The 10858-nt window shown below is 35.7% G+C and overlaps 1 protein-coding gene across 1 annotated transcript; it reads right to left on the bottom strand.

The window, feature by feature from the left end:
- Nucleotides 1–4375: 4375 nt before the first annotated feature.
- LOC118576771 (olfactory receptor 10Q1-like) lies at nucleotides 4376–5323 on the bottom strand. The gene has a single exon (XM_036176992.1). The coding sequence runs from the start codon at nucleotides 5321–5323 to the stop codon at nucleotides 4376–4378; it is 948 nt and encodes a 315-aa protein (XP_036032885.1).
- Between the last annotated feature and the right edge of the window lie 5535 nt (nucleotides 5324–10858).

Genomic DNA, 10858 nt, shown 5'->3' with positions numbered 1-10858 from the left:
GACCCCTTAAGTAGATCAACCTATACAACTGTCTTGTTTGTGCAGAGGGCCTAGTCCAGTCCCAAGGAGGTTCCACAGCTCTTGGTCTAAAGCTCGAGTTCCCACTAGTTTGGATGCTTGTCTCTGTAAGTTTCTCCATCATGATCTTAATGCCCCTTGTTCATAGAATCCTTTTTCTCTCTCTTCAGCTGGACTCCTGGAGCTTGGCTTGGTGCTCAGCAGTGGATCTCTGCATCTGCTTCCACCAATTACAGGATGAAGGCTCTATGACAGTTAAGGTTTTCACTGATCTGATTACTAGAATAAGCCCAGTTCAGGCACCCTCTCCACAATTGCTGGGGTCATCTTGGTGAATTCTTGGGAACTTCCCTAGCACCCAGTTTCCCCTTATCTCTGTGATGTTTCCTTCTATCACAGTATCTCTTTCATTACTCTCCCACTCTGTCCCTGTTCCAGCTCAACTATCCCATTCCTTTATGTTCTCATCCCCTATCCCCAACCCTCTATTGCTTCCCTTCACCCCCAGTTTACTCATGGAGATATCATCTATTTCTTCTTCTCAGGACAATCCGTGTGTCCCTCTTAGGGTCCTCCTTGTTTGCTAGCTTTTCTGGAGCTGTGGTTTGTAGTCTGATTATCCTTTGCTTTACATATATTATCCACTTATGAGTGAGTGCATACCATGTTTGTCTTCTGAATCTGGGATACCTCACTTAGGATGATATTTTCTAGTTTTATCCATTTGCCTGCAAATTTCATGATGCCATTGCTTGTTTTTCTATTGCTGAGTAGTACTCCATTGTGTGTTTGTACCACATTTCCTTTATCCATTCTTTTGTTTAGGGGCATCTAGGTTGTTTCCAGGTTCTGAAAATTATTAATAATGCTGTTATTATAACAGAGTTGATCATGTGTCCTTGTATAATTGAGCATTCCTTGGGTATATGACCAAGAGTGGTATAGCTGAGTCTTGAGGTAGATTGATTCTAAATATATAAAGAATTTAAGAAAGTAGACATCAAAATACCAAATAATCCAATTAGAAAATGGGCTACAGAGCTTTACACAGAGTTCTCAACAGAAGAATCTCAATTGTCTGAAAGATATTTAAGGAATTAGTGAACGTCCTTAGTCACCAGGGAAATGCAAATCAAAACAACTCTTGAGATACCATCTTACATGTGTTAGAATGGCTAAGATGAAAACCACTGATAACAGCTTATGTTGGAGAGGATGAGGAGTAAGGGGAACACTCCTCCACTGTTGGTGGGAGTGAAAACTTGTACAGCCACTTTGGAGGTCAGTATGGTGGTTTCTCAGAAAATTGGGAATCAATCTACCATGGTGGAATTTTGGATGGCTCAGTCTTGCATAGTCAGCCAAGCACACTTTGAGTTCCTAAAGGCAACACTGAATTATGTATAAAGAAGAGTTTTGTAGAAATTCTGCTCAACCTGTGTCTCTTACAGACTATCTTGTTCCTCTTCTGCAATGATCTCTGTAGCATTTGTAGAGCAGATATGATATAGATATCCTATTTAGGCCTGAGCAGTCCATGAAGTACTAGAGCTCTTAAGATTAAAGGTTAATGATACAGAAGGGGAGAATAGAATGGTTCTCAAAACACCGGGAATCCAAGATCATCTCCGAAAATACACAAAGAAAGAGGAGGTTGCATAGTCAGAAATGCTGCTAAATTACTATTTCTTGCCGGGTGGTGGTGGCGCACTCCTTTAATCCCAGCACTTGGGAGGCAGAGCCTGGTGGATCTCTGTGCATTTGAGGCCAGCCTGGGCTACCGAGTGAGTTCCAGGAAAAAGGTACAAAGCTACACAGAGAAACCCTGTCTCAAAAAACCAAAAAAAAAAAAAAAGTACTATTTCTTTTCTCCTAACACATGTAGCTCCTAACATGATGTTATTGTCATTCAAATAAATATATTCATTGTGTTCTCAATAGGGAGAAACAAACGTGTATTAACTTGTTATTACATGTATGTTTCATAGGTTCATAACTAATATTTAAAATTAAGAAGTAATGAAAAGAAATAGGCATCTATTCACTCGTTATATATCAACCTACCTATCATCTATCTACCTATCATATTCTATCTATCATCTATCTATCTATCTATCTATCTATCTATCTATCTATCTATCTATCCATTCACCTATTTATCCTCTATATATCTGTTTATGTACTTGTAACTAGAAATAAATAAGTATGGGTAAAGCTGAAATTTTTCCTTTGGTGATTTGGCTATGAGGGATATTTAAGAGTAATTAGTTTATTATAGTTCTAATGAGGAGTTTTATAGACAATAGAACCATAGCTATAAATTTAAGTATTCATGTATTCTTTAGATAGAAAAAAGTTAAAAGAGAGGATGATGAATATAGGAAATTTAGCCTGAGGTAAATGCAATCAGTGTAACAAAGTCTGTTACTTCAAGAGTCATTTTTCACAACAAACACTTAAGAGCCAAGACAAGTTATTCTTCTGAACTGTTCATGTAACATGCAATCATGGTAGAAGGAAAATTCTCAATTGAAGTCCATGGACCAGAGAAAAGAATGTGTGTTTATAATCATGTCTCCCTACCCCCCTTTTTGATTTTTTTTTTTTGAGACAGGGTTTCTCTGTATAGCTTTGATGTCTATCATGGAACTCACTCTGTAGACCAGAGATCCTCTTGACTCTGCCTCCCAAGTGCTGGGATTAAAGGCATGAGCAACCACTGACTGGCCTTTGTCCCTTCTTATTTTATGTTTTCCATTAGCCCAGTAATAACACAGAAACTATTACTGAACTTTCATGTTCTGTTTGTATCTTACCATTTAGGAAGTTTATGTGTGACCAAGTATGAAGGCAAAACCTATATTTTTCACTAAGGCCTTTCTTCTGAGTCTGTAAGACAAATAATATTTTGTGTGTGAAGTATTGGCACAGTGATTCATTATCAGCTTAGACAACATGGAATCATCAGGGACTGTGATATAGGTGATGCTATTAGATAGAATGAGGTAGTCAAGCTACTGAGATGAGTCAATGGGTAATGGCATCTGGTACCAAGACTGATAACCTGAGTTCAATTCCTGGTGGAAGTAGAAAGCTGCCCCCTACAACTGGTCCTCTTCACCATAGCATATATAGTTTCTATTATGACAATTCATCATACTATCAATCATATGAAATATATGCATAAAAATTAAATGAATGGACATTAGTCTACTGTTGTACCCTGGTGGATTAAACTTAGTTTCTTGATCTCAAGCCATTTATTTCACTGAAGCACTTTTTGAATACCTCAGTAAATTATAGACTCAGTTATAAACATTTCAGGACCTTTGCTAGACAAATGAATAATATATTCATGGAATTTATGCTAATTTCTCAGGCCATCTCTAAAGCACATGGACTTTAGAGCTAATGAATCTTCCTCTTTTCATCTTATGACCTGGACTTAGCAAATCTCCATAGCTGTACTGGGAGAGGTACAGGTGAGCACTGTTCATGGCAGTACAGGAGGAGACTAAGCAAAGAGAATATACTGTGAACAACAGAGATTAGTGACTTCTACTTAGATGTATATTTACTTGAGTGTTGCACTTCTTAGCCTATGAACTGGAAGGGAAGTACACAAACAAGTACCAACCTCAAGCAGAAGTGGGAGGAAGGGTAGTGCAAATCATCCTGAGCCAGGAGTCATCAAGTAAGAAAGGAAGTGGAGATGAAGGTGGAAGAGTAAACCTTGATGCCAGAATTCCCCGCACAGAGGCTTCATGCTTCCACAAGGGTTTAGTTCTGATACACTAGCCTAGTTGGCCATAGGTGCATAGCCAGTGGAAGTTAATTCCTGTTTTCTTAACAGCCGAAGAAAATGAAGGCAGCAATGGAAACATCTGACATGAAGGAAACTCATACATTAAATAAGCAATTACTTACTGTATCTTCACATCAAACACAAAAAGAGATTTATTTTGAAATATATTCACTCTTCAAAAAATGTAAGTAGTCCCCTTTTATAGAATGAGCATCTCTGCCTCCTCAGGAGGCTGCCTATAAACAGACAGCAGCCTTTATTCAAATGCAACATGTCTATGAGCTTCCCAAGAAAACAACTGCACTGTATGAACCAAGTATCATAACAAACAGAGTGAAGTAGAGCAGTGCTCCCATATTGGGAGCTGTATACAAATTTTAAAATTATTCTAGGATTCAAAAAAAGGTGAATCTGGCTAATCTGGGCAACACATGGCAAAAAAATCCCAATGTTAAAGACAGTAAATAATATGATTGTCCTTTTCAGTTGAATGATTTAACTAACAGTCACCCACCCAAGTGCTCTGTTATCTTCTGATGCATTTAACTCCACTCAGACTGTTTTATGGAAGATGGAGTTCCTCAACGCACCTTTGACATCTTTATTTCGAAGGGTGTAAATCAGAGGGTTGAGTAATGGGGTGACAAAGGTGTAGACCAGGGCTATTTGTCGGTCCTCATCCTCTGAGGTGCTGGAGCGGGGCCGCAGATACACAAGGCTACAGCAGCCATACTGTAGCAAGACCACAGTAAGGTGGGAGGAACAGGTAGAAAAGGCCCTTTGGCGGCCTTCAGCAGAGCGCATGCGCAGGATGGTGGAAGCAATGAATATATAGGAGATGCAAATCAACAGGAAAGGGACTGTCAGCACCAGGATGCCCACAACATAGAGGACTGCCTGGTGCACATGGATGTCAGCACAGGCCAGGCGCAGGACTGGGGGCACATCGCAGAGGAAGTGGTTGATTTCCCTGTGATGTCCACAGAAAGGCAAGGTGAAAATTAAGGCGGTGAGCTGCAGGGAAAGAAAGAGTGCCAGGCCCAGGGAACCAAGCACCATCTGGACGCATAGATTTCGGGTCATGATGAGGCTGTAGTGCAGAGGATGACAGATGGCCACATAACGGTCATAGGCCATGACTGCCAATAGAAAGCAGTCAGTGCTTCCTAGAGTTACAAAGAAGAACATTTGTGTCCCACAACCAGCTAACGATATGGGCTTCTGGGCCCCAAAGATGTTGGAAAGCATCAAGGGCACCACGTCTGTGGTGTACCAGATTTCCAGGAGAGACAGACTGCCCAGGAAGAAATACATGGGTGTGCGCAGGGAGCTGTGCGTGCACACCACCCAAATAATGGCAGTGTTTCCACAGAGGATCATCAGATAAAGCAGGAGGAAGAGTGTGAAGAGGAGAGCCTGGAATTCAGGGACATTGGTGAACACACGGAACACGAACTCTGGGGGCCCAGACTGGTTGAGGACAGGTTTTCCAGACAGCATGTCTTCTGGAAAAAAAAACGGGTGGGGTGGGGGTTGGAATCTCTCATTTACTGAGTTGTTTCAAGCCTGAGGCAAAGCAGAGAGTCTGAATCTGAGCTTTGCTCTGTGATTTCCTTCTTAAAATTCAGTTTCAATTCAATGTTGGGAGATGAATTCACAGTAAAATGTCTGACATATTTTTTTTAAGAAACTTTCATTAGTAAAGGAAAAGCTTATCTATGGACAAATTCCAGATAAAATCTATAGATTCTTTGGCTCAAATACCTTTACCAATTTGTTTTAGCATTTTAACTGAGAGATCCTAGATTTCATTTGTATGTAAAAGTGTATATTTATATATGTCTTTAAGAATTACAAAGAAATATTGTTGGTATGTTTAAAATTAGATAAATGGATGCACTGTTTAGCATACGTTTTACTTAGATAGAACAAATGCAGATAGTGGTGTGTGAAGTCCAAGTAAAAATATTAATTACTTTTGCAATAAAATTAAGTCACTACCAAGATGAATATACACAATAAGTATATAGACACCTTTCCTACCCCTTTAATTTTATGTACCACAATGATAACCACACATTTTGGCTTTTTTCATTACAGATTAGCTTAACTGTGTTTCAATTCCTGTATGTAATGATAACATATGTACTTTATTGTAAATTGTTTCCACATCATATCCTCAAATGTTGCTCAGGTTGCTCTTGAAATTCTGTGTAATAATACTCTGTTCTTTTCATAGCTTTATCATACCCCACAATGTGGCCATACTCTAATAGTCATGATACATTGCACTTTACATCCAGTTTTGAACTCGTATCAAACTAGGCAATCATCTTCAGTCTGATCATTTTCAGTCATTCTGCCATGTACTTTCTTTATGTATTTCCCCTTATTTGAATTTTTTTCTAAATTTCCTACTGTGACCCAAACCATTTCAACTCAGATAATAATTTACATGACAATGAATTAAACAGAATTGCGTTATGATCAGAGCAGTGTTACCTGAGATATGAATTGATGACAAAGAAAACAAAATGCAGTAGTAAAATTAAATTACACATGAAAATTATTAGACGAAACAAGGAGAGACTTGTGTGTATAAAGTATTTGAAAATAACTGTATAGATTGCAGTAATTATATTGGATAATAATATCAATTGCAATTATATTTAAAAAATAAGATAACAATAGCATGTTATATAGTTTTAAGAAAAAGATTATAAAAACAAAATATATACCTAGCCATAGTGACTTCTGTTTCTGAGAGTTACAGTCATGAGAACATGCCTTCTTAACTGTAATCAAAACAAATTTTCAGTAAAGACTCTAGGTTCTTGAGTGCTTAATTAGAACATATAACTCCAGACTAGGAAACTACAGAGTAAAATAATATGTTTTGAAGAATCACACACAAAATATACTTTAAAATGAATTGTTAATGCAAAAATTATGAAAAATAAATTGCCAGTAACAAAAAGAATATGAAACACATGTGCATAACTATATATATATATATATATATATATATATATATATATATATATATATATATATAAAATCTATAAATGTAAAATAACTGCATATATTTAAAGCAAAATTTATGCAGACAGACAGGCCACAAGAAGTGAATTTATGCAATTATTCTCTAGAGATATGAATGAAAGTATTTAGAACAGCATTGGCTGATCACCCAGTAAATGTATATCAATTGGCAGTCATTACTATTTCAGCACAGCTACAAAGCCTCAACATCTTAACATGGTAAAAGAATAATCATTTTTGTAGTCATTTTTCAAATTGTACACATGAAAATTGTTTTCATTGGGAGGACTTAAGTACTTTGAAAAGTAAAGAAAAGGTAAAAGCTAAAAAGTACACATGATTTTTCATATCTCAAGGGACATAAATATATTTAACTAAATAATCAAAGGGCAGAATGCATTTACTTGGGCAAGATAAAGAATGTATAAATTCTTTGAATGAAGAAGACATTGAGCACATTTAATAACAAGTGATGTTTTATAATTCAGCAAAAAAAATCTTCCCATTAGAAAAAATATCGAAAAATTTTAAGAAACATAAAGGTAAACAAATAAATAAAAAAATCCATTTTCATTAGTCTTTAAATAAATAGACAAGTGGGAAACAACTTTCTGAGTGCAATCTGACTATAATGAATGAATGATAACTGCTGGTGACATTCAAGTTTGAGTGACAGGTATATTTCAAAATATTTAATCTGGGTGTAATTGATATATCAACATATATATATGTTAGTTAATGTTGTAATATATATATATATATATATATATATATATATATATATTACAACATTAACTAACACACACACATATAAGCGTGCACGCACGCACACACACACACATGCACACACACACACACACACACACACACATATATATATATATATATATATATATATATATATATATATGCACACACACAACTTGGTAATGTATAATGAAAGAGTTGAAGAAACACATGCCCTATACTTTCAGAAATTTGTTTTCTTATAGAGACATGGAGTTTTGCCATAATTTTCAGTGGAATGGAGCAAATAAAAATTGAAGTATCAAGTATGATACTCGATATACCATGATTTGTAGATTATCCATGGGAGGCCTGCTGTTCTCTGAATATATATGGAGGAATGGGTGGGTAGGGGAGGCAGAGCAGAGATAGGAGGATAGGAGGGCAGGAGGGAGGGGAAACTGTGGTCAGGATGTAAAACAAATAAATAAAACAGTAAAAAAACCTCAAAGTACCAACATGAAAAGAAAGCTTTTCTTGGTTTACTATGCCTCTGGTGCAAGTCTCTGAAATAATTTGAAATGACATTGGAAAATCTAACAGATTTGGAAAGCTCATGAAAATGAGTTTTTAAAACAACATACCACTTAAAATTAATTACATATATTAAAAAATGATAGAATATGCCTGGAAACATTATTGGCATTGTGGGTTGACATAATTGAGCCTTTCTATTTATGCTTTGTCTTTCTTTGTATAAATGTATTACAATGAACATAAACAGTTTTCCACTTATTACATGGCTGAGGAATCTTGTTTTATGTGTGGCATTTCAGAAATTGTGATGAGAAGGATGATAGAGAGTTGATTAATTGGATTTCAAGATCAGATCTGAGTTGGAACCCCAATAATCTTACCTGCTAATTTAATTTTCATACTGATCACATTACATGATATTACTTGGTTCTCTAATGTGTAACAGGGAATGTGAACAAGGTCCCTGTAAACAATTTATAAACACAAATTGTTCTAAATGTGTAACATTCCTGGGTTATCTGGGTATAGAGAGTGCTTCCTCCAAGCTTTCTCACCAAGATGGTGTTTCCCTTGGATACTTACTCTGTTATCTCATCTTTTTTGAAATGAAGGGTGAGGTGCTTTAGAGCTGCATATTCTCACAGCTTTTGTTGCCCTCTAAACCTTCAATAATAAGAAAATGAGTAAAAGTTAAAGAAATATAAAAACAAAACAAAGGAAGGATTTCAGCAGAATTACAATCACATATCATTAAAACCAAATAAGGCAGAACTTAGTGCAGGACAACTTTCAAGAATGGTTCTGTCTTCTTAAGACTTGAAAACCATGGCAGTAAAGTTGCATACACGGGGATGCAGTCATGATTTGATTCACAACATATCTTTTTTTTGATTCAAGCAAGACTTGGATGTTTGGAGCCTGATGTCTGCCAGAACAAATCTCAATGGAGCAATTGCAAGGAAAAAGAGCACATATGCTCAAGGTCAGGCTGTGGCCTAAAACATCATTTAAATACAAATTTGTATTAAAAACTTGATATGAACTATGTTGAAGGTCACTACCAAAGGCTTTTAAAACACCTTTGTGTGTACACATATGTCTCTGTGTAACATTAAACACTTTTTCTCTATTATTGAACAGTCCCTGAAAACCCACTGATTGCATTTTTCATCCTTAATATTCAATGACTTTCCCCAAAACTGTTGTTGGAGACTATCGCAACCTTGCCATCATCCTCATATAAAGAATACACTTATTTATTAATGTCTATATTGCCTTTTGAAAGCCTGATGCTTAAAGAAATAATTTTTTTGTCAAAGCCAGTTTGATAAACATTTTAGTTACTGCTGTATTAAATTCCACAAGGCCATGGGATATTTGTTCCATTAATTTTTATATTCCTACCTGTGTTATGCTGTAATTACTTTAGACCATACCAGCTGTGACTTCTCCCTTCACAATGGTCACTCTGTTTATGTTTTTCTGGTACAGACAATAATATTAACCTCAGTTGAGATCACTGATTAGACATTAATCAACTGAAACAGTAGAAAGTGCAACAGTAAAATTTTGAACTATTTATTATACCAATATTTTTATACACAGTTCATTTAAATCTTTCCCTGATCACCATGTTTCCTCAACTCTGGTGACAGGCATGCCATTTGTGAACTATGATAAGCTTATTCTTCCCTCAACTGCCTGGCCACTGCAATTTATCAGCATATAAAACAACCAGGCAAACATTAGCTAAGTTTAAACTATTAACTCAATTCTTGGCCACAATTGAGAGAATAAAAAGTAATGATTGCTAACCTTAGCTTCATAAGATAACATAACACAGATTAAAATAGAGGAATTCAAAGACTCTTAGGAACTAATTCCTATTTTCTCTCTCTCTCTCTCTCTCTCTCTCTCTCTCTCTCTCTCTCTCTTCTTTCTTTCCTTTCTTCCTTTCACCCCTCTCTCTTTCTCTTTTTCTTTCTTTCTTTCTTTTCTTTCTTTCTTTTCTTTCTTTCTTTCTTTCTTTCTTTCTTTCTTTCTTTCTTTCTTTCTCTCTCTCTTTCTTCCTTTCTTTTTCTTTTTGGTTTTCTTGATACAGAGTTCCTCTGTGTAGCCCTGACCATCCTAGAACTCTCTGTAGACCAGGCTAGCCTCAAATTTGAAGAATCTCTTGTCTCTGCCTCCAAGTGCTGAGATTAAAAGTGTGTGCCACCACCATCCAGTTTAAACTGGGTTCTTTAAAACAAGAAATCCCTGCTCTTCTTTAGAAATTAAAAGTAAAATGGTAATTTTGAAAAGATTCCCTTATATTTTCAGAGATTTATAGTACATGTTATCATGATAATACTTTGTGAACAACTAATGCATTTCATTTTAAATCAAATTTTAACATGTGACATATAATTTTCACATAGAACTTTTTATGTTTCAATGACATGCAGAAAATGTAGATGACTGGAGTTTTAATCTGACCTTATCACATACATTATGTTAGAAAATTCACCATGTATCAGAGCTCTGTTTTCTATGTCTGTGAATGCAAATAATAATAAAAACAACTCATTTGTGGTCCATAACATAATCTTGTTATTCATGATTACTCACTTTTAATGATAAAGTATTCATAATTATAAATACTATAAAGTATTACAGAAATTATATGTTTTATTATTTGTGGGAAGAAAACCAACATCAAATAAATGAAGTCCTTTAGACACTCTGTCATAA

This window comes from Onychomys torridus, chromosome 1, assembly GCF_903995425.1.
Source record: "Onychomys torridus chromosome 1, mOncTor1.1, whole genome shotgun sequence".
NCBI classification, from domain to species: Eukaryota; Metazoa; Chordata; class Mammalia; order Rodentia; family Cricetidae; genus Onychomys; species Onychomys torridus.
The sequence above is the reverse complement of the archived record's forward strand: the minus strand, read 5'-3'. Positions and strand labels throughout refer to the sequence as shown.

Bases quoted from the DNA above. Each gene is read 5' to 3' on its own strand.
- LOC118576771 (XM_036176992.1), bottom strand. From the start codon at position 5,323: ATGCTGTCTGGAAAACCTGTCCTCAACCAGTCTGGGCCCCCAGAGTTC.